The sequence below is a fragment of the Calonectris borealis genome, chromosome 16, assembly GCF_964195595.1.
Source record: "Calonectris borealis chromosome 16, bCalBor7.hap1.2, whole genome shotgun sequence".
Lineage (NCBI taxonomy): Eukaryota > Metazoa > Chordata > Aves > Procellariiformes > Procellariidae > Calonectris > Calonectris borealis.
Window position 1 is genome coordinate 20,883,386 of NC_134327.1, and position 23,860 is coordinate 20,907,245.

At 52.5% G+C, this 23,860-nt stretch overlaps 2 protein-coding genes across 6 annotated transcripts in view; one reads left to right on the forward strand and one right to left on the reverse strand.

Moving 5' to 3' along the window:
• Positions 1-8,010: 8,010 nt before the first annotated feature.
• LOC142089475 (uncharacterized) lies at positions 8,011-20,400 on the reverse strand. The gene is made up of 4 exons (XM_075166065.1): positions 20,374-20,400; positions 19,610-20,311; positions 18,436-18,533; positions 8,011-9,911 (listed from the first exon to the last, which is right to left on the reverse strand). Exons 1-4 carry the CDS (start codon positions 20,398-20,400, stop codon positions 9,746-9,748), a joined length of 993 nt encoding a protein of 330 aa, XP_075022166.1. The 3' UTR covers positions 8,011-9,745.
• The window catches only part of ADCY9 (adenylate cyclase 9), a 98,335-nt gene continuing 94,780 nt past the window's right edge, over positions 20,306-23,860 (forward strand). For 4 of the 5 annotated variants that reach the window (XM_075165924.1, XM_075165925.1, XM_075165921.1 and 1 more), the window contains exon 1: positions 20,306-22,097. In XM_075165924.1, the coding sequence (XP_075022025.1) occupies positions 20,399-22,097 (1,699 nt within the window). In that variant the 5' untranslated portion in view covers positions 20,306-20,398. The remainder of the gene's footprint in view (positions 22,098-23,860) is intronic. The other variant, XM_075165923.1, reaches the window with a different exon arrangement.

Below are 23,860 nucleotides of genomic sequence, written 5' to 3' on the forward strand. Positions count from 1 at the left end.
GGAAGGCTCTGTTGTGATGGGAAGGGTGTGAAGGGCAGCGCCCCTCGTCTCCATGTGCCCAAGGGGACACGGGCTAGAGCAAAAGGTCCGTGGGAGCTCCACGTCCCCAGGCACTGAAGCCAGGCGCTGCAAAGAAGAGGTCCCCTCAAGTCCAGGTGAGTTTGGGGGGACGTCGCCCCAGGGAGTTCCCATGCTCCTTGCCTCTGCTTTGCGGTAGGACTCTACCTTTGAACTAATGAAGACGAGACTCAAATCTACGTCCAAGCATGGGAAGGGGCATGGCTCGTGCAGAGGGATTTTGCCCACAGCGCAGAGGGGACCGGAGGTACGAGTGAAGGCAAGCAGAGTGTCAGAGACAGCAGCAGCCAGAACAGCCCGGAGAGAAGCGTTGTGCTCGTGCGCCGCGAGGTCTCAAACCTGCCCCAGAGCTGCTGACTCCCCCCGCTGCTGGTCCTTCTTCCTTCTTGTACGTGATCCCGTTGCTCATCGGCGTCCCTCTCTGCCTCACCCGCTCCTCCTCGCCTCTCGCTCTCCTCCGCCGGGCTAGTCTGCATGGTTTTCTTAAGAGCTAATGGAATAGAAACACCGACAGAAATGGGCTAATATGGTCACTGTCACATTGTGGGTCACTGTCACATTGTGGGTCACTGTTACGGCAAGCAAAGGCCATCAAATGTTTCTATTTGCAAGCGCCGTATCGCGCCATCTCTTTCCTTGCTGCCCTGTCCCCCCAAAACCCGTGGGCTCTGGGGTACCCCGGGAAAGGCCCCCCTCCCCAGGAAGGAGCTCTGACTCTCCCTTATGGCCTTTTTGCCCATCTGCTGACCTGTTCTCCCTGGGACAACCCAGGGAGGCACCATCGCTCTGCTCTCAGGCCGCTCCCATATTCTCCCCATCCCTTCTCTGTTTTCCTTTTCTTTTGCTTTATTCTCCAGCACTCATTGCCTCCTCGCCTCCCTTTCTCTTCCCTTCAGCACCCACACGTCCTGTGCAAAGCCCTGGTGCCCGTGTCCCGGATGGGGCTCCTCTGTGACGGCCAAAACCTTTTTTTCCTCCCCCGATATCGTACGTTAGGGTTCTCTTTCCAAAGCGATGGCAGCGGTGGTCCGAAGCTGGGGCTGTTTTCTGCTCCCTGCGACGCATGCTGACTCGGCTCCGTGCTGGCTCGGGGGGATGCCGACACTGAGATGCTTTCTATTCCGTGGATCCGAGTGGCTGTCAGTCCCAAGAGGACTGTGGTCCCCAGCCCAGCTCTCTCCGAGCTTTCTTAGGAGAGCTCTGGGAATCTGGGGGGTGGAAATGGGGAGCAGGGAGACCTTTTCATTTTGCCAAGAAACCCCTTGGCCGCGGCGCTGGGGGGGTGAGCATCTTGCCCGAGAGCATCGCAGGAGGGCGGGAGCTGGGACACAGGCCCACGTAGATGCCCGTGATCATGTGCATTGGGATAAAACTGTCAGCTTGAACATCAGCCTGTCCAATAAACCCTGGTATTTTCCAAACAGACTCCTGGAGATGTTTGTTTTGTTTCTCCTGCCGGTGCGGTGCGAGTGCTGGGGCTGGGGTGGCCAGGGGGGTGCAGCTCCCGTCTCCTTCCCCGCACCCCGGGCTCCTACCGGTCCCTCGCGCGGGACCTGCCGGCCACGCCTGAGCCATTTGGTTGCTTTTTCCAACCTGGCTTCCCGTGCCGTAGGCACAAACCGGCAAAGCGAACCCCGGCTCCTTTGCTTTGCGCTTCAGGGCAGCGCGATCCTCCCTGGTGGGACGGATCCTTGCTCCCACCCGCACCAGGAGACGCCTTTTAAACCCTCTTTGTGTGCGGTCCCCCTCCTCCTCCTCCCCGCGCAGAGGCCCCGCCGTGCTGAGTGCTGGGGGAGAAAAGCCAACGCTCCCTCCGCCCGGGGACCGCCGTCCCCCGGGGCCCGGCACGAAGCTGGCTCTGATTCACCCCCGGGGGCTCCGGCACAAAGCCCCGGGGAGAAGCAGGAGCCGCGGGGCTGGCGGCGAGCGCTGGCAGCCGCGGGGCTGAGTCACGGCCGTGGGCCCACGCGCGCCGCGGCAGGCAGGCCGCCCCGTGACTCAGCCTCGCCGGCAGCGCCGCGCACGGCTCGCCCGCCTCGGCGGCAGGGTGGGCTGGCTGCCCGCAGGGATGCTCTGCGCGGCGGCCGCTTCTCCTCCCCTCCAGCATCACGTTCGCATCCCGCCTGCCCTGGCCGCTGCCGCGGGGAGAGCCCCGCAGGGATGCCCTCCCTGAGCCCTGCGGGTGCCCGATGCGGCCTCTGTCCTCTCCCTGGTGGCAAAGGCACCCACAGCCATGGAGGACCATGGAGGAGGGCAGGGGGTTGGGGACCGTGGCAGAGGGAAGAGGCTTGGGGACCACGGTACAGGGCAGGGGGTCTGGGACCATGGAGGAGGGCAGGGGGTTGAGGACTATGGAGGAGGGCAGGGGGTTGAGGACTATGGAGGAGGGCACGGGTCTGGGACCATGGAGGAGGGCAGGGGGTTGGGGACCATGGAGGAGGGCAGGGGGTTGAGGACGATGGAGGAGGGCACGGGTCTGGGACCATGGAGGAGGGCAGGGGGTCAGGGACCACAGAGGAGGGCAGGGGGTCAGGGACCACGGCAAACCCCAAGGGCTCTCGCCAGCCACCCAGCGAGAGGTGGATGGAGGCACCATCCCAGCAGAGGCCGGGGCTTATGCAAACTGCTTATTATAACCCTACTGCCTGGCCTGTCTGTCTGTCTGTCTTTCCAACTATCTGTCTCACTCGCTAATCGAAAGAGGTTGTTCCAAGAAAGCTGGAAGAGGAGAAGGAATGTCTCATTCAGCCATGGCTTCCTTTGGAAAGTCTGGAAAAACTGTGGCATCTCGACGTGTGTGAAGGTCTGCCTAGTGAGGAGCACATTTTCCTTCCAAAGCTGCTTTAGAGATGTGAATCATGAGTCGCTAACGCTCCTGGCAGAACGAAAACCAATTCCACTGAGATGTGGTGCTGGCAGCGGTTCTGCTGTATCTCTTGGACAGAAAAGACAAACATTTATCTTAGAGACATCGCTGGGGAAGAGCCGCCAGTGCTGCCGCGAGCCCTGCGGCAGCCGGGTCCTGCCTGTGCCCGGGGTGTTCCCACCAAGGGGAACCTCCAGCAGGTTTCCCAAAGGTCTCCCAAAGCCCGGCGGTGGCATCGCCGATATTCAAATGGAAGCCAAGGGGTTTACGGTCCCTGCTGCTTTGGTTGCCCTCCACAACCTCAACCCCTCTGCATTTCAGAGATGAAAATACCCCATATCCCAGCGGCTCGTTTGCCATGACGTCGATTTGATTTCTGTTTTTTTATAGGCGTCACATCGGACATTGCAGGGAGAGACGAGGGGGGGATGCCTGAGCAGATCGATTTTTCTCTGTGAGCTCGAGGCCAGAGCTTCTTGCGGTAATGAGCCAAACTCTGCACCTCTCCAGCCATAACCACCCCACGGCAGAGACCTGCCTCTGACCACACATGGGGAACGTGGGGATTCATTGCCCCTTTCACCGGAAAAGAACTTAAAACCTTTGGAAATGTCTGCCGGGAACGGCGGGGGAGCCCGGGTGCTCCGCCTGCAGCACGGTGGAGCTCTCCCTGTGCCACCATCCCCATCCAGCCTGTCCCTTGCTGGGGACAGCACACCCAGCACCCGCTGGGGCCAAATCCCCACCAAATCTTGCCCCTGAAATGCCCCGTGCTGCAATCACGAGATCCCTGTGGACGTGGCATGTTTACCAAGCCTCTTGCTCCCTTCCCAGGTGGCCCCCAAAATCTGCCAGCCCAGTTGGCCACCACGGAGCTGGGGCTGCTGCCCTCCCCGCTGCACCCACCCCCCTGGCAGCAGCTTGCCCGACCGGCTCAAGCCACCGCTTACGATCCCCTTTCCATGCAAATCCCTTCTTTTTGGGACCTTCTGGTTTTCTGCAGCCCAGAGGGCAGCCCGGCTCGCACCATCCCCAGCCTTCGGGGTGTCCCCTCCCCGGGGTGTCCCCTCCCCGGGGTGCCACGCAGGGGCCGGGCTCAGATTTCAACACCACTTCGCTGCTCGGAGTCAGAAGAGTTTCAACATTAAAGCGTTGATGAGCAGCGTCAGGTCACGTCAGCTGAACACCCTCCGTCTCAAGCCAGAGCGTTACATCTCTGGAGAGCCCCAAAATCAATATATTTTCACCCAAGACATGTATGTGCAGGACACTGAATCACGAGGGCAAGGAACGCCTTGTCCTGAAGAGCGTGCGGGTGCTTTGGGGACGCTTCCCTCGGTGGGGACACTTCCCAGGGGAGGAGGATCGCCAGGAGGCTGCCAAGGGGTTCGGACCCAGATTTGGGGTTTGCACGTGACCTCGGCCCTTCCCGATGGAGACGGGGCGAAGGATGGGGAGCAAGCCCACCGCTCGGAATGCCTGCCGTGGGAAGAGCCTGGGGCTGGGGGACCAGCGACGCCCCAAAGGATCAACAGCTTGCGAGAGACGGGAGAAGCCTGGATGTTGGTCCAACAGGTCACCGTTTGCTTTAGGAAGCCTGGGTGACGTTCAGGGCAAGAGGCAGAGGAGCCAGGGCAGCCCGGAGCCCTGGGAAGGATATTTTCACCCCGCGGGGTGTCCAGCAAAGTGGGGGGATGGAGGGCTGGTGGTGGGTGGTTCAACCAAGAAGCTCACGTGGATGCTGGAAATGAAAGAGGGAAGAGGGAGGTGGGTGGTGGGCCAGGACCTGGGGGGTCCCTTAAAGCGGAGGAGAGACCGGAGGGGTTGCAGGGTGCCCACACGCTGCCTTCCCCCGGCCCGGGAGCCTGTGCAGCTCGGGAGGCAGCTCAGTGCCACGTTATAGCGAATTCCCAGGCAATTATTGTATATATGTGCCCAGCGCTCCCCCACCCGTTATTTCATTTGGCTGCTCCTTTTCCAACGCATTCATTAGCGGTCATTTAATTACAGGATGCAAAAATGAGCTGTTCCGAAATACTAATATACGTATGCAAAATATGCAATGAGCAATTAGTGCTACTAATGAGAGAGGGAGTCGTGGTAGCGACAACAGGAATAATACAGCAACATCCCAGCAAACCTGAGACCCAGCCTGACTGAGCCGGCCTGCCGTGACCTGGAATTATCCCCGCGGCCCTTCGGGGCACCGGGAGAGAAACCGAAACAGGGGTGGATGAGCCGATGGCGAGCGGCCGTTTCCTCTCCAGGGGCATCCGAAACCACCCCCTATTCACAGCAAAGGCCGTCAGAGGGGATGGGAAGGGGGTGCCGGTGCCGCGACAGCTTAAACTCTGGGTCTAAATTCAGGAGGACGGGGAAGCCCCTCGCTTCCCGGCGACTCTCCGGTGCCGTTTGCCCGGAGATGGGAATTAATGGGGCTGAGCATGTGAACCGAGCGCTCCCGGGGATGGGGAACGCTGCCGGGTGCTTCCTGGTAGCTGTGATTAATTGTTGTTAATATTAAATTCAGCGCTTTTATGCAGGAGGAGGAAGGATTTAGGCAGAAGCCCAGCTCCTGTCCTATCTGTCATTTAAAAAACATTGCAATTGAGCCGTGGTGGAAGGAAATAAGAGTAAATGCATCCTCTGTAAGTGGCTTCAGCTTTCCACCGACATCTGTGTCCCACCGTTTCCTCTTCGGTGGCCAAGCTGCTTCTGTTTTCCCTCTTCCCATGACCCGTACGTTGCTTTTTCTCCTTAATCCTGCCCGCAGCTCTGACGGTGGGGGCTGGAGCAGGGAGGAACGGAGCCCCAGCTGCCTCTGACCCATTGCAACCGATGGAAATTGCGCGTCGGCTGCAGCTGCAGCCCCGGCCCCGGCCAAAGCCAGGGCTGTGCTCCAGGTACTCGCCCACCCCGGTGGTCCCCGATGCTTTCGTTGCTCCTTTGCTGCTTTGCAGCCGGTGCCGGGGCAGGGTGCGAGCCGTGCCCGGTCGGAGCTCAATGCTAAGGCTCTGCCAGGGAGGGGACTGGTCGGCAAAGCAGGGTACACGAGCACGGTGCGCCCCAGTAAAATCGTTAGTGGAGCTCAGAGGGGCTCCTCAACCCCTCAACCCCAGGCACGGGGTGCTCCGGTACCTGGAGCGCCGTGAGGAGGTGCTGGGAGCCTGGGGACAGGCAGGAGAGGTGCCGGCTCCCCGCTGGCACTGGGCAGCCAGGGGGTCCCGCCGCTCGGCCCCGTCTCCATCGGCCGGAGGAGCACAGCGCAGCCGGGAGGTGCCGCCGGACCCCGAATCCCCCGGGGATGCCGGGAATAGGCAGCGCCTCAGCACACCAGGCCCACCAGCACCCCCGGACAAAACATCTCATCCTGCTTCGACAAATCTTTTTGTCTCCTTCAAGCAGAAAACTGAAGAGTGTTAGAAACGGTGAAGAAGCGTTTAGAAACCCTGGGGGTGCCCGCAGAGCCCCCCTCCTCTCCGTCAGCAGAAACCCGAATGCTCCGTGCGTTCTGCTTGACGAAGGGTTGCTACTGCCCCGACAGAAAGGGCTTAACGACTTATTTCCACCTTGCAGCGGATCTGGATGGGATTTTCAGCCCGGGAGACCTGCTCCTGCCTAAGTCAGTGGTGACCGACCCCAGCCCAACGCTCCCAGGGAGCCGGCCCCGGCCCTCGACCCCGCAGCACAGCCGTGCCGGCCAGCGCCATCGCGGGGCAAAGCAGAACGGGGCGGGGGGGGTATTGCATCCCGGGGGGTTATTGCATCCCAGGGGGTTATTGCGTCCAGAGGGGTCATTGCATCCCGGGGGGGTCATTGCATCCCGGGGGGTTATTGCATCCCGGGGGGTTATTGCGTCCCGGGGGTTATTGCGTCCCGGGGGGTTATTGCGCCCCAGGGGTTATTGCGTCCGGGGGGGTTATTGCGTCTGGGGGGGTCATTGCATCCCGGGGGGTTATTGCGTCCCGGGGGGTTATTGCATCCCGGGGGGTTATTGCGTCCCGGGGGTTATTGCATCCCGGGGGGTTATTGCGTCCCGGGGGGGTTATTGCGTCCCGGGGGTTATTGCATCCCGGGGGGTTATTGCGTCCCGGGGGTTATTGCATCCCGGGGGGTTATTGCACCCCAGGGGTTATTGCGTCTGGGGGGGTTATTGCATCCTGGGGGGGTTATTGCATCCCGGGGGAGGTCATTGCATCCCGGGGGTTATTGCATCCTGGGGGGTTATTGCGTCCCGGGGGGTTATTGCATCCTGGGGGGGTTATTGCATCCCGGGGGAGGTCATTGCATCCCGGGGGTTATTGCATCCTGGGGGGTTATTGCGTCCCGGGGGGTTATTGCGTCCTGGGGGGGGTTATTGCATCCCAGGCCAGGGTTTTCCCTCGGAGGTGGTTTATCCTGGCTGCGGTTCTCCCCCAGCGAAGGAGGAGGCAGGATGCCGCGGGGCGGGATGTGGGGCCGCTGCAATGGGTCAGCCTTTACCAGAGGACACCGGGAGGAGCCGCGCCGGCAGGGGCCGAAGGGGGACCCTCCTCTGCCTCTCCCCAGTGACTGCCGGGACTGCAAAACGGCCAGAAACCGCGGTTAAAATCTAGGGAATGCCAGGAGAGACAGGTCAGGGCAGCAGCAACGTAGAGCCAGGGTGGCCACGCCACGGCAGGTTAGAAACAGCGTGGCCAGCGTCCCCGTCCCTTCCGCAGCAGGTCCTTAAACCCCTGACATTGCCTGGGGAAGGGCAAAAAAACCCAAGATAAGACTTAGGGTGAGGGATTTGGAGATAAAGAGGGGCGGCGAGGGAAAATAAACCCTGCAGCAAGTAAGATACTGGTGCCAGGAATACTACATTGAATATTTTGGACCTAGTGTGATAAAGATCACGGAAAAAGTGTCCCGAGAGCCGAAGCTGGCTTTTCAGAGCCACGAAGGGAGCTGGCAGAATCGCTCAGGGTCAATCGGAGGGTCAGGGTGGACGGGGAGGGACGGGGAGCACCAGGCGTGCCTAAATCCGGGTGGATCTGGCAGCCCCAGAGCCTGGCCGGCTGGGGACACGGCAGCAATGGCTCTGGGACGCAACGCGGGGGATTGCGGGAACGCCCCGGCTTCCCCCGGTGCCGGGTGGCAAAGAGCGATGGCAACGGGCCCCGCGCCCGCCTGCGGCTCCGGCCACGTCCCCGGGCTCTGCTGCCGCGGCAGAGAAGGGGAAGACTTTGCCGGGACCGCAGTGCCGATGAACGAGGTTTTTTTTTCCCATTGCTTGCAAACATCGTCATCTTGTATATAAACACAAAATGCCAAAATGTGAGTCAGCGTCATGGCAGCTCGGCTTCTGCACAGAAACAAGCCGATCACGGCAGAACTACAGTTTGCAGAGGTGATTTATTCCTGTGTTAGGGGGCTTCACAAGTTGCTTCATGGCAGGTAGAATATACGCCCATGAGAGAAATAAAAAAAATTAAAAAAATAAAATAAGTTTAAAAAAAATTATTAAAAAAATAACTTTTTTTCAATTAGTTGCTTCCCGTCGATGAGGGGAAACCCTTCAGTCTCAGCTAGTGGCCAAACATACTTTTTTTAGCTTTGATATATGTTAGGGAGCGGAAAGAAATGCAGGCAATATCTTCCTATGAGAAGTAGACTCAAATTATATAAACATGGGGTTTTTTTTTTATTAGCGGCTAAATAAGTTTCGTGGCTCAATGCCGTGACCCGGCACGACAAAAGATCCTATTCACACGGGGGAGCAGATCTGAGAATCTTAATTCCTGAATTTCTCAGCTTTTTTTTTTCTAACATAAAGAATCTCAATGAGCCAATTATGGAGGTCTTGACATAATGTCATTTTTTGGTAACAAGTGCTGTAGTTTAAACCCCACTCTGTAAACACTCCGGCGTGTACTTCTATCTACGCGGGTAAATAATCCCATCCAGGTCAGCAAAACTAACCACGTATATAAAGTTAAGCGCGTGTGAAAAGCATCTGCAGGATTGAGGCCAGCGATTGCAAAACAAACTATAAACCTCCATTTTCATTAGTTTCTTGAAAAACTTCTGCTGTGGGCTTGAAATTCTTCCTGGTTTGTTGAGCCAAAGGTGATTTTTCTCCCCAGGCAGTCTGAGCAAAAACCTTCCCGCTGGTTTTAAGTTGTCAGGCTGCAAAAATGGCATTTCCCACTGAGGACATTCTGCCCTTTTCATTTAGAGAGCTCAACCTTGACATCTATTGTGTAAATAAAGCTAATTAAAGAGCGTTATTATTTGCTACATATAAAAGTCCTCCAACACCACAGTCCAGTAGATTTGGCTGCTTTTGCTAAATCAAGCTCTGAGCTCTCCCCACGCTGCAGAAACACCGAATACAACATTTCCAGCCTTCTAAGAGGTTTCTTCAGCCCTGCTTGTATCTCCTTACCTTCTGTAAGATTGCAGACTTGCAAACAGGGAGGGGGTTTGCAGCGGGGTGTTTGCCAGCGCTTTGCCTTGGGGTGCTGCACAGCGGGAGGTGGATGGGGCAGCCCGGAGCATCCCCGCCGTCAGCCCCCCGCGGCACGGGGAGCACCCTTTACTCCTATAAACGGGGTGTTCAGCTTAATATATAATTTAAATAAAACCTCAGCCCAAAAACTCTACGTGTTCATCCTCTTCTAGAACGCTGAGCGGTGCAGAAGTGGTGGGCTCCAGGCAGAGACCACCCGAAGCTCCGTCCTGTTAGAGACGTCCACCCACCAAATCGTCACTGCCGTGCGTTGCCTCGCTGGGAAAAAAAATCAAGGCAGCGACTCCGTGTTGCTGAAGTTTCTGTGGTTAGTGAAGGCCGTGCTCGTTCAGGGGAAGAAGGTGGGTTGCGGGCTGGGTTGCAGTCTGGCTGAGGTTAGGAAGATGATAATCTCCCCGAGAGCCCTGCCCGCATTTCTGGCTTGTAAGAAGAAGTTTGAGGCTGTAGCGAAGCCTCCTGGTCCAAGCAGCCCGGCTGTGAGGGTAAGACAGGGCAGGGTGAAAAATCTGGTTAAAAATCAACACACCTCGATTCAAGACAAACTGCCCCTGAAGGGACACGGCATGTGCCTTGACTTTGAACCCAACGCAACAAGAAAAGGAAGCAAGAGATCCAGATTAAGGGCAAATCCTTCATGAAGAGCTTAAATCATCCAGATAAAAAATAAAACATGGCAATCATTATTTGGGTTATAATAAAATGGGATTTAACTAATACGTGTTATGACCATGGAAGGGGAATACGGTATTTTCCCTGCTCTTCCACGGAGCCAAAGCTGAGGAAGAAATTGAAAAGAGGGTGGTAAACAAGGAGAAACGAGCAGGCAGGAAAAAGCCACTTGGCACAATAAATCTGCTCCTCAGCCCCCACTTCCCTGGTTTACGGCCGGAGCCTCCTCTCTCTCTACGGCCACGTCTTTGCCTCCCGAAACCGCTGCAAGGGCTTCGCAGGAGCGGGTACCGCGCTGCAGCGGTGCTGGCAGAGGAGCAGGCAGTCTGGCTAGCACCGCACGCTGCCACGCACCCGCGCGAGGGCACGGCTCCGCTGCCGCACGGCACGCCCCGTCGTGACAGGGAGAGGGGAGTTGTTCTTGCTACCTTGCAGAAACATCAGCTGAGGATGGAACAATTTTTTTTTTAAATATTTTCAGCCATGCTTCAGCTTTGTAACTTATTCAGGATTGGGTTCTCCAGGCACCCAGGAGTTTAATATTAATAACTGGGATGTTTTGACTAGACGCATAAGACACACATTCTGCTTGTTTGTTTGTTTGGACTGAAGAAACACTGAGAGGCGATTTCAGCTCCTTGTTTTGTTTTCTCAGTGTTCTAGGAAATAATTTACCAAATTAACAGACAATATGTGGGACAGTTTCAGGCATGCGGTGACAAGACAGGGTCACACATAGTAGCACAGCAGCCAACTCGGTCTGCACCAAATTCCCTCTTAGAGATATCCTTCAGTAAATAACTGTCTAAATCTATTGAAACATAACCTCTGAGCGGTTCTCGCAGTATAAATCACGCAGAGCCTCCGAAAGCTGCAGCCTGGAGGAAACCTTTGGTGGGAAATTACCAAAAAGCCTGCGATGGGCTGTGTTTTCTCCTGACTGTGTCATTAGGAGTTTAGCACGTGCCATGAAGCACGAGGGTTATTTGATTTTTGCTTATCAGGTGTGGCTGTCGGTACTCCCATTACCCAATTCAAGGAAATCCCCAGTTTATAAAGGGATTAGGGCCCCATTCCTAAATCCTGATTGCATCCAGCCAATAATCGCTGGATTGTCGCATTCCTCCCTCCGCAATCTTTCATTGCATCCTATATGCCACTTTGGTTTGCCCCCCAACTCCCCTTCTTAACAAATATTTGCGGTGTTTTCAGTACCCCAGAACCGATATTTCTCCTTCGCTGCAGAAGCATGCGTGTTCTCTTACCTCTACCAAAAGGCATTTAATGTATTTGTCTACTCCACAAACAGCAGAACCCAGACCTGGGTGACTTCACATTTTATTTCCATAATATACCGCAGTTGTCAGGGCAGCAACATAGGTAAAAATGACTAGGAGATGCGATAACCATCTCTGCCAAAGTGTTTTCAGCAACATTTTCTTCCCATCTTGTTCCCTGGAAACAGCACTGGGAGCGTGGCAGAAGCATGCATCCAGGCTCAGTTTTAAACATGGTTGTTTGGAAGGGGTTCCCTGCTCTTTTTGCACTCACGGTCCATCGACTGAAGACTCAAAGGGCATCAAGCATTCCATGGATATTATTTGAGAGTGTCAAAGTGCTAAAATTAATGTCGGCTTTTTGTAATTTTTAAGTACTTGACTCTGAAGCCCCCACAATAATCTTTTACTGGAGTCTTGCCTTTGTGCGGGGTAAATAAAACCTTAAAGTCATCAAGTGCGAAGTGCAGCACCGACCGGTTTAGAATGAAATCCGTTTTTAGACGATACAAATGCAAAAGATATCACCTAGCAGTAGAATCAGTGCCTGCCTTGGGCCACCCCAGTTTCAGTCACCACACTAACATAGCGGGGGTCAAACCGCCCTGTATAATTTCCTCTTGTTTCACCAAAGGCTTAATCCTACCACCACAGCAATAAATTGAAATAATGACTGGTTCCTGTGTTTGAAAACAGAAGTGTACTCTTTCCCAGCTTATAGAACACCAGTGTGGAGAAACCATCTTGACAAACTAAAAATTGATATAATAGTTTCTCAACGCCTTCCACTTCACACCTGCCACATCATCATCGTTAAATTGCTCAGAGATATCTGCTCCGGTTGGAGTAGTGGGGGTCATCTTACCCCTAGACAGCAGAGGAGCTGCAGCCAGCCAGGTGAAATCTCAGGTACAGCTGAGAAAATTGCTCTTTTCTATCCCTTCTGGGCAAAAAAAAAAAGAAAATCCTCAAAAATCCAATATTACTGAGTTGGGTTATTTTTTTAAACGATTCTGGCACCCACAGGGCAGAATAATAGATTTGTAGTTAAAATGCACTGTGACAGCCTGAGCCAGGGAAAGAGAAAGTGAATCCATTCAGGGACGCGGTGGGGAACGCTCTGTTACTCTCAAAGCGAACGCTCAGCTCAGACCGCGATGGCTCTCGCCATTCCCAGCTCAGCAGCGCTTGGGGTCACCTTTCTATCGCAGATCAACCGAGACCAGGGATCAAGTCACAAAAACGCTACAGCAATTCTCTTCTCCCCAGAAAACTAAATTTAAAAAGGGCTTGGTACACGCAAAGCAAATGTTTAACTAAGTTTTACATTGTGTAATTCCTTGTGGCACTTACAATCCCGTAGCCGGGATTTTCTGTGGATTTGCAGCAGGTCTTTCTTCCAAACCTGCGGCGTGTGCACAAGATGATTGCATAAGCAGGATAATTGTCCTGGTAAATTCTCATCCCCACCTCTTTTCGGTTGAATAATCCAAAACACTAAATATAAAATGTGTTGCAATTTGCAACTGCACTGTTGCAAAAATCAGAAAAAGGTAAAATTGTGTTTTGCAACGTTCACACCCATTGCAGAAACGGTAATTTTTCCAAATCTCTATTGTTTCCTCCATAGCACTGCAGGAAAATCCCGTACCAAGTGTCACCCTACGAGGAAACTTGCCTGCAAGGTTATATGAATGGTTTAGACTAGTTTAGTTCTGAACAATTAGCCTACTTTAGAACAGTTTCGTTCTGAGGGTCCTTTTGCTGCTCCCATAAAAGAGAACTCCCCCATCCATCAGGATCTTCCCACAGAAACTGTGCTATGGAGACAGGTTGTCTGAATAAGTGAGCTGTGAGAACAGAAAGGTTTTATCTTCTGTTTTTCTGTAGTGTTGGCTTCAAAAACCTTATTTTGCAAGATCACGTAAGTTGGGATGTTATACAGGTAAAGGAGCGTATACAAGATCTTCTCGGCTAGAGGGGAGCAGGTCGCATTGCGGCCCAGCAGGGCAGCACGCGGGCACCCAGCCCTTCCTTCGGAGGAGACGGAGGAAAAGTTTCCCGAGAAAATAAAATACAACAGGACTTCCCTAAGTCAGAGGGTTTTTCTCCCTTAGCCCAGTAACGGTGGATATCTCATCTGCTCAGGGTTCGGAAGGGGTTACTGGTTTTTTGTTTGCCCATTAGAATGGCCTGCGCTTTATGGAAGGTAAAGCCAGTTCAGAAGACTTTTAACGGCAGCGCCGGCGGCAGTCATTTGCTTGGACCAGGTAGAGCGCGAGACCGGCCCGCAGCGTGCACGAAGGGAAAACCGGGAGCGTTCAGGGGAAGGTGGCACACACCAAGTGTCTGCCTGACAGCCTCCTGAAACTTCATTTCGAATGGGTGTCCCTTTGATGTATGCTAAATATTACTGACGCTACACCTGCAAGATACAATCTGAGCAACTTGAGAAGGGGAGAACAGGTGAATTAACACTATGATTATTTTTCTACTTTTTGGCCTGACGGAGCCACAGAAATTCCTCCCTAATTTATATCAGATAGGGACTATTTTTACACACCTTTTCATTGCCTTCCGCCTACTCACCGAAGTCCTGCTGATGACTTTACCGTGTCACTTCCCACTATTTGACTGGAACTGTTGGTCATTTTCACTGGTTTTTGCTATTTTATGCTGTGCTACAAAGCGGAGCTACGGCACGGCAGCAAGAGTGGCTCAACTCTACATCGGGGATCCTGGATGAGCACCGCTGTAGCTGATCTCCAGTCAGTGTTTTATAGCTTCTACCCGTCTTCTTGCCATCATTTCTTAATGGCTTAAGACTTTGCTTTAGCCTGGCTGTAGGCTGTCCCTTGTCTCCCTCATTTCAATGTCCTGAGAAGCTGCAGGTAGCTGGAGTGGGAGCTTGATGCTGGGCTAATCTAGGTGACATCAACGACTGTCGCTTGCGTAGTCTTTCTCCTGAGGTTTATTCCTTGGTGCTTCCACACCCAGACAGTCCCATTCATAACAAACTCAACACTCCTATTTCAAGTAAGAAAATGCCTTTTTTTTTCCTTTTTTTTTTTTTTTTAAAGAAGCAGAGTGTCATGCAAGTTCCTCCACCGAGCGTTCGTAGTTATAAAAGCACGTTAGATGTGGCTGTATTTGCAGACAACAGTGGTACTTCCTCTCTTCGGAAACAGAGCGAGTTTCTATTTCAGGCTTTGCTGACTCAAGGGTGAGGTACCCAAGCTGACTCAGCAGCTTGGCAAGCCAGGAGAACTTCTGGTTATGAATGGAATGAGCAATACATTTTAAGTTTGTCTTCATCTTACAGAAATGTATATTTGAGTAAAGCCACCTCCTGGCAGCAGACATTTTGCCAAAAGAGTGGTAATGTCTGCATTGCTTTCAGCGTAGAAGGCCACTCGAATGAGACAACCGTAAAGCCTGCAAGAAAAGTCCTGGTCCTATGGGAGCCAATGATTCCTGCTCAGCTGGACTAGGTTTTACCCTCCCTCTTGAAGTCCAAGTCACATAAAAAAATCTTCTACTGCTTACTTGCTTATTTTATCTGTGCATCTCATCTGGGATACGAAATCGTGTCAGTAATATGAATAATTTGAACTGCAATTTCAGAAGGATGAAAATACAGAACACAAAACCAACCCGGCTACCCCGAGGGAGTGAGAAGAATGCACCACTTACTCAGCTTCCATGGCTTCATATGGAAAAGACGTCAAAGGGAATCCTTGTGCTCTTCTTTGATGGAAAAGTGAAATAAGCATCGTGATACTTTTCTAATTTTAAAAACCATGGAGGAGTAACAATCCTCCAAAGTATTTTCTAATGTTTACCTTTTAGTCTGTGAACAGAAGTCAGAAAAGTTGTTGTTTTTTTTTAAATCCATAGCACAAGTTCTTTCACCTAGAGGTTACCAGGATTCAAAACAAAGCTCATAATGAATGCTGTACACGTCAGCAAGGATGCAGATGCAGAAGTTTGTCAGAAAGTGAGATCCTGCTGTTTATTAAGGTAAGAAAGTAGGGAATGGGGTATCTGGGCTTTCTCCCTTGAGCCTTTCTGTCTGTAGGTGGATGAAACAGGTTTTAACATATTTTCCTCCAATATTTATGCTGTTTTCAGAGCCAGACAGGATCAATAGTCTCCACCCATGGCATTCATGATGCCTTTTCTTTCAGGCTGTAAGTTTTCCTTTGACAGCATACAGTAACAGCCACAAACTTCTAAATAGCATTCCTCCTCCCCAACTACACCAACTACGCTGGCATTAATACACGCTGTTGTTCTAGCCAGCAGTTCCCATGTCATATTCTCCTGCCTCGTGAAGGCGGTTTGTGAAGTCTAAAAAAGCATCATGTGGGTTGTCACATTTCAGAACCCCCCTAAATAGTTTCACACAGCTCCATCAGATAAGCGGTGAAGTACAATATTATGAACATCAAACAAAAGCTAATCATTAGAGCTGACACAGCTGTGCCTCTGAGAAGGGAAGTAAATTCAATTCTATAGACTAAAGATGTATATTTAGTGGCATGAAGTGAAAAGAAATGTGCAAGTAGGATATGCATTTGCCCAGCTATTGCACTGTAAAGTATTTCCCCTAACTCGGTCTCAGAGCGGAAACCAGTCACAGAGTATTTTGGAAGGGCAGTCAGGGTTCTCTGCAGGAAAACAGCACAACCCAGACACTAAAATGAACCCGGGACTCAAAATCAACAGCACGTGGTAGCTCCCAGCTCTACCAAGATGTGCTAACCCTGGTTGCTAAGAAAGTCACCCAGAGGAAGCACCTTCCTTAAACGATGCTACAAACATTACCCACGCAGACGCTGCCTTAGAGGGGCACGCTGACTGTATTATATTCTGTGGGGTTAAATTCCTCCTGGATAAAAACAAATCAGAATGCAGAGGGGGAAATAACAGATACAACTTCAAACCACTTCTTGCCCTTTAAGACAAATTTTACTCACACTTGAAATAAATACAAGCATCACTGGCATTTTTCTGATTACTGCTTACAAGTATTTAATCTGCTTCTTGAATTCAAGGGAGAAAAATCTTCACAATAAAAGCAAAGTGAAAATGACATAATACCCAATTTTAAAAATTCAGTCTTTCAGGAGGCAGCCTTAGGATTTTCCCAGCCAGTACAGCGCTAACAAAAGTCAATACAAGATAACTGTTATCCCTGCTGCCTACACAGCCTGTGTTTCCACAGAACTTGAGAATGACAGGGGAAGCTGGGGAATGGCTGGGCTGCTGAGTGTTGGGTGGCTGTTTCACCCAAAGACCAAAAGGAGGAGCAGGATGGGAGTCTGTGAGTAATAAACCTCGTGGAAGGTTCTCGGGGGAGAAAGGATTCTGAACAATCTCAAAATCACGATCTGAAGCTTCCAAAGGAGGGTTTTGACAAGTCAGATGTCTTCTGCATTCCCATGTCAGTGTCCTTCGAACCAGTGTGGAAAGCTGGGAAAGAGGAGACTACTTCACGAGCAGAGATCAAAAGCAGTCTCTGACTAGTAGCCAGACAAAATTTGTGATCATGTGGGTCACTCAGTTAAAACTTGTGATGTAGCCGGTATCTTTGATGTGATTCTGTTTATTCTAAGAACGTACAAAGTCCTGCTTTATGGAGCATAGGGGGAACAAGATGCGCTTCTCTTGCTTCTCAGTCTGAGTTTTGCTTCTGCTTGTCCTCTGTGTCCTGCACACACGTACCTCCATGCCCGAAGTGTCGGTCTCTTCTGCGTGCACACGCCCTCTCCGACTGCGTGAGCAGACTCTGTGCAGCACACACGCACCTGAACCACCTCCCTCCTGCGCACTCGCTTGCTGCTGTACACACACAAACCTAAGAGTTTTATTTTGAATGAAGGTACAATCCCGCATCTTCACTTTAAATGCTCTTAGAAATTGAACTAAAGCCTACCCAAGCAGGTTTCAGTAATAAGTACCAGTTTGAAGGAACTCAACTTTTACTACACTCTAGGCAAACAATGTTTTACTTATTTACTGCCTGTGCACTCAATCACGCTGGACCAAAGGAACTGAATGAAATCATGACTTTGTTGATACCAGAGGGAACTCACATCTTCAACTGGAGGAAAATGTACCCCGGTATTCTTTTCAACGACATCCTGATTTACTTAGAAATAATACAGGCTTAAAATATTTCCTGTTTCCCCCCCATATTTTAGCTCTTTGTAGTTTCTACCCTTTTTGGAGGGGTGTTAAGGAAATGCAGCTGACCCTGACTGGCAGTTGAGTAAGGATGTCATAAGCAATAATAATAAGCCAATACTATCATAAAGCAAGGCTAAAAAAATTTATACTGGAATTTCAGTACCTCTTATATCTCAAAGTTCAAATCACCCAATCTCTGCAACCACATAAATCTTACAGGTTTACATAACAAAGTTAAAAACACAGGTAGTTTTACCTTACATTCTTTGCCATTGGGGTAAAAAACTTGTTTCCTTTTCCCACCAAATTTCTGCAGTATCTTTGAATCCTTGGAGGTTGTCGCACTTACTTAATCCTCCAGATTAAATAAATTCATCATCCTTTATGAAGTACAAATGTAACTTAAAGTACATTTAGATGAATCAATAAAAAGGTTGCAAAGAAGTCTTAGTAAATTTATCAATTAATAGCCAAGCCCAGGAGGCCATCCTTCCTTTCTGCTCTGTCAGCTAAGGGATTTCTTTCTTCCCAACAATGTTTATGTAAGCAGCGCTCGCTATAAAATATTGATCAGCTGAGCCATTAGTTGGAATTCAAGAGATGGCTATGTCACAGCAAAAACAAAACAATTATCGCTATTGATTGGACTTTTTTATTATAGATTATTTTGGTATTTCAGTACGTCAGGAAATACAAATTTCTTCAAAATAATAATAATAAAACCACTTTTTACAGCATGGTTACTGCGCAATAAGTAACATCTTTACAAAGGAAATGGAAAAAAAATACGGGTTTCAGTTCCAGTGACTGTGTGGCCACATACTTTCTATTACTATTTAAAAAAAAAGAGTACATTTTACCGAACGGTGTTGTCTTCAGAGGAGAAGGGACTTGCTGCTGGGTAAGAAGGGCCGCTGGAGTCGAGCGCTTTGCAGGCAGCCATCTGGGAAAGGCTCACCTGGAAAACAGTAAATGGGATTCAGGAAAGACCTGGAAAACAGTAAATGGGATTCAGGGAAGACCTGGAAAACAGTAAACGGGATTCAGGGAAGACCTGGAAAACAGTAAACGGGATTCAGGGAAGCAGGAGGCACAGCAGGGCCCTGGCGCTGCGGGCAGCAGCCGGACAAACAGCAGAGAAGGAGCTGCGGGGCTGAGAGGGAGCGGGATGAGGAGAAGGCGGTGGGACTGAGCCTTTGGGAACATCACCCGTGAGCAAGGGCGAGGGATGGAGAGCTGGGAAGGAGGGGAAGAAGCCGAAGCAAGCGCGGAGAGAAACCCTGCGAAGGAGGGAAAGATAAGGGCCATCTGGGAGGAAGAGATAATAAAATTGAGGGAGCGGTGCAGGCGAGATAGCATCGGTTATAAACAAGCGAAGAAAGAGGAGAGGAGAAAAATAACCCAGCAAGTTTCCAGCAGGCTGCGGGGATGCGGAAAGGTTGAATTGTTTGCTGAAGTGCATGTTTTTTGCGCATGGCAAATGTCAGCCGTGCCACCGGCGGCGTTTCCCCGGCCCCCCCCGCCCCGGGAACGAATGCGGCCCGAAAGGCGGCGGTGGGACCCGCCGGGAGGCCCCCACCGCCTGCGGGGAGGGCCACGGGGGCACAGCGAGAGGCCGGGCCGCGGCTGGGGGGACCCTGAGGCAGCCGCCCGGCTCCAGCCGCCGGTTACCCCGCGCCGTCCCGTCCCTGTCAGCCCTGCCCGCCCGCTGCCGGCGAGGAGCGGCCGCGGCGAGGGGGCGTCGCTGCCTCACGGCGGAATAAATCACCCCCCACGCCCGCCTCTGAGGGGAAGGGGGCGCGCCCGCGGGGCCGCGGGCCGGGGTGTGTGCCCGGGGGCCGGCTGCCGCCCCGCGCCCCTCAGGCCGGGAAGACGGGGGGGGGGGGTGCGCGCTCCCGCCGCGGCGCCGCGCCCCATTGGCCGGCGGGGGCGCGCGCCCGCAGCCCCCCCGACCCCCCCCGCCCCCGCGAGGAAGATGGTGGCGGCGGCGGCCGCCCGCGCCTGAGCGCGCCCCCGCCGCTCCCCTCCCCTCACACGGCGGCGCGCAGGCGGGCGGGCCGGCCCCCGCCAGGGCACGGAGCTCCCCGCGGCGGCGCGGCACCACCCCGCCGGGAGGGGTGACGGGACCAGCCCCGCCGGGCCCCGCGGCAGGCGAGGAGGAGGCGGCCGAGCCCCGCGCCGGGGGCTGAGGGGCGCCGCAGGGGCACTCGCTCTCTCTCGCCCGGGCGCTGCCCGCGGCGCCAGGAAAGCGCGGGGCGGCGGAGGGCCCAAGGCCCCGTTGGCGGGGAGCGGCGGGCAGGGCCGCGCAGGCCGGCGGGGGGCGGCCGCCGGTGCCGTCCCGGCTGGGCGGGCGAGGGAGGCGGCGGGGCGGCGCGGCGGGAGCCGGCCCCTTGGCGGCGGCCGTGAGGGGAGCGCTGCCCGGCGGGCGCGGGGAGGAAGCCGCGGCCAGCTGCAGCCGACATGGAGGAGCGGTCCCCTCCCGGCGGGGGCCCGGCGTCCCCCCCGCGGGACTGAGCGAGCGGCCGCCCGCCCCGCGCCTCGGCAGGGCTGCGGGAGCGGGGCCAGCGGCGGGCGGCAGCCCCGGCCCTGCCCGGCCGGCGGAGGCGAGCGAGGCGAGGGGACTATGTGGGGCTGCCCGCGCCCCAGCGCCCCGTGTGCCGAGCCCGGCGAGCGGCGGAGCGCCGCGGCGCTGCCCGGCCGCCCCTCCGCGCAGGCGGCGGTGGCGGCGGGAGGAGACTAGAGGCGGCTCTCCGAGGAGCCCGGTGGCTTTCCCAGCCCGAGAGACCCAACTCCTGAGCGGGCTCTTCAGGAGGAATTGACAACATGGCTTCCCCACCGCACCAGCAGCTGCTGCATCACCACAGCACCGAGGTGAGCTGCGACTCCAGCGGGGACAGCAACAGCGTCACGGTGAAAATCAACCCCAAGCAGCACCAGGGCTGCTCCTCTTCCAAGCACTGCAAATACAGCATCTCCTCCAGCTGCAGCTCAGGAGAGTCAGGGGGCACCCGCCGAGCCGGCGGAGGTGGCGGCAGCGGCCCCGGCCTCCGCCGGCAGAAGAAGCTGCCGCAGCTCTTCGAGAGGGCCTCTTCCAAGTGGTGGAATCCCAAGTTCGACTCCAACAACCTGGAGGAGGCTTGCATGGAGAGATGCTTCCCGCAGACCCAGCGCAGGTTTCGCTATGCCCTCTTCTACATCGGTGTGGCCTGCCTTCTCTGGGGCATCTACTTCGGCATACACATGAGAGAGAAACAGATTGTTTTCATGGTGCCGGCTCTGTGCTTCCTCTTGGTATGTGTAGCGTTTTTTGTGTTCACTTTCACCAAGACTTATGCCCGCCATTACGTATGGACTTCGCTGATACTCACCCTCCTGGTTTTTGCTTTGACTCTCGCTCCACAGTTCCAGGCTCTGAAACCTATCTCAGGAAGCGGTGACATGTCCAATCAGACTCCCCCGGCAGATCCCACAGACACTTGTCTTTCTCAAGTAGGCAGTTTTTCTATGTGTATTGAAGTGCTCTTGTTGCTTTACACGGTGATGCACTTACCCTTGTATTTAAGCTTGTTTCTGGGACTGTCCTACTCGGTCCTCTTCGAGACCTTCGGTTATCACTTCCGCGATGAGAACTGTTTTACACCTCTCGGAGCCGGTGCAGTTTACTGGGAGCTGTTGAGTAAAGCCTTCCTGCACATCTGCATCCACGCCATCGGTATTCATTTATTTATCATGTCCGAAGTCAGATCGAGAAGCACATTCCTGAAAGTGGGGCAATCCATCATGCATGGAAAAGACTTGGAAGTGGAAAAAGCTCTGAAAGAGAGGATGATTCATTCTGTTATGCCAAGAATAATAGCCGATGACTTAATGAAGCAGGGGGATGATGAAAGTGAAAACTCCGTCAAACGTCATTCCACCTCAAGCCCCAAAAACAGGAAGAAGAAGCCCTCCATACAGAAAACCCCCATAATATTCCGTCCTTTTAAAATGCAGCAGATAGAGCAAGTGAGCATTTTGTTCGCAGATATTGTTGGCTTCACGAAAATGAGCGCCAATAAATCTGCCCACGCTCTGGTGGGACTCCTGAACGACCTCTTTGGACGTTTCGACCGTCTGTGCGAGGACACTAAATGCGAGAAGATAAGCACTTTGGGAGACTGTTACTACTGCGTAGCTGGCTGCCCAGAGCCCCGGGCAGATCACGCTTACTGCTGCATCGAGATGGGCTTAGGTATGATTAAAGCCATTGAGCAGTTTTGCCAAGAGAAAAAAGAAATGGTGAACATGAGAGTCGGTGTTCATACCGGGACAGTCCTGTGTGGCATTTTGGGAATGAGGAGGTTCAAGTTCGATGTGTGGTCCAATGATGTCAATTTGGCCAATCTGATGGAGCAGCTCGGGGTGGCTGGAAAAGTCCATATTTCGGAAGCCACTGCGAAATATTTGGATGATCGTTACGAGATGGAGGATGGAAAGGTGATAGAGCGAGTCGGTCAGAGTGTGGTAGCTGACCAGTTAAAAGGTATGTGCTTTTATTTTGTGCTCAGTCTTTGTTTTTTTTCTTTTATGAGGGAATATTTTTTCCCTAGTGCGTGTTTTGTGCTTGCTGACTTGCAAATTGAATGCATTTTACGTTTAACTCTGCGTGCTGGTGATCAGAAACACCATGGGAATTACGGAATAAAAGATGCCCCGGAGATAAGCGTGAAAGATCTTCTGGGGTGCTCAAAATGTTCGTAGACTTCAAAACTCCTTCACGCTCCTTGTGAGAGTATCGCATCGTAGGGAGGAGAAGGTTAATGTGTTTGCTGTCTGTGAGAGGTTTTTGTTTTACTGTTGTGTGTCATCCTTTAATTCAGTAAGTAAACTTGTTAATTGACTTCATGTGCCATACATAGAGCATATGTGTTTTGCAAAATTATGTATATCTGTGAAAAGTTTTTTTTGGCATTGGGAGAGTTGGGACTGCGAAGGCATTTGGGAAAAATGACAGCTGGATTCACAGAAAGAAGTGAGCACTGTAGATTTGGCAGTTTGATATAGCAAGTTGTTACAGTTCGAAGTTGGGCTGGAAAAAGTTACTCAGGTGGTTCAGTGAGCTGGCAGATGCTCTCGTTTCTGCAGCTCTAAGGATTTGGGGATGAAACTGCAAATTTGCCTTTTGGAAAAGAAAATGAGGGATCCTTCGGTTCCCCTTATGGCTTGGCTAAGGGTCCGATTTTCATTTTTCTACAGAGTATTCATTTTGAAATGAAACCCTTGACTGCTTTCTAGCAGCACTTAGAAGCGCGTGCGGGAGGATTGTACATGCTGAGGGTTTAATTATCTCTTTAGTAAAAGCTGTGTCCCTAGTGCTGTGCCTTTGTCTTGCAGAGGTATGGTTGTCTGCAGCGCTTGTAGCCCAAGGTGGGGAGCAGACGAATCAAAATGGGAGTGGAATATGTTGCAAACCCTTTTATGCTATGTGAGTTTATTCGTTCTGTTTATAAATGTACCCATTTTTATAAAGTAAGCGTGGAAAACGGAGTGGAAGAAACTGAAGGAGTCATAGGACAGCGTTGTGATGGAGGAAGGAGGTATTTGTTGCAACAAATACAAAACGAGGCCAGGATGGTTGTAGAAAGGTCAGTGAGTAAGGACGGGGGGGAGAGTATTGCAAAACAGTGGTGGAAGCGGTAATGGCAGGCCGCTCGCCTGTGGCAGGTGCTTATTTTGATGTGACACAAATACTTATTTTTGGTGAGCTAGCTGTCCGCATGCATATGGCAACAGGGCTGAAATGAGAGGCTTACGGGGAGGAAAAATATCGACAGTGACATTGGGGGCTGGAAGCCATAGAACTGAAGCAGATGTGTGTCCCTGGGCTTTGGCTTTTCTGTTTAGCTTCTGAAAATACAAATTCAGACAATTTCTTTGAAAACTGTTGACACTGCCGTATTTCAGTGGAAGTGTGCTTTCAGGAAAAAAGGATCAGACATAATATCTCTGTTACTCTAAGCTGAATCTTGCTGTTCTGGTGAAAATACATTGAATAGCTTGTAGAGAAACAACCCTGCGATATTTCCCTCTTCCATCTACCTTTAGAGTCAAGTGCAGTGTGAAGGCCATGTTGTAGCAACAAATGAAATTAAATCTTTTTGCTAAATTTATAACTGTACTCGATATCAATAATCACAAAATGACATGAACTTACTTGTGGAGACTGATGGTACTGCTCTTAAATATTTTTGTTTATTTGTTTATATTTTCTAGGAGATCACAAGAGCACTGTGTAGGGCAATTATA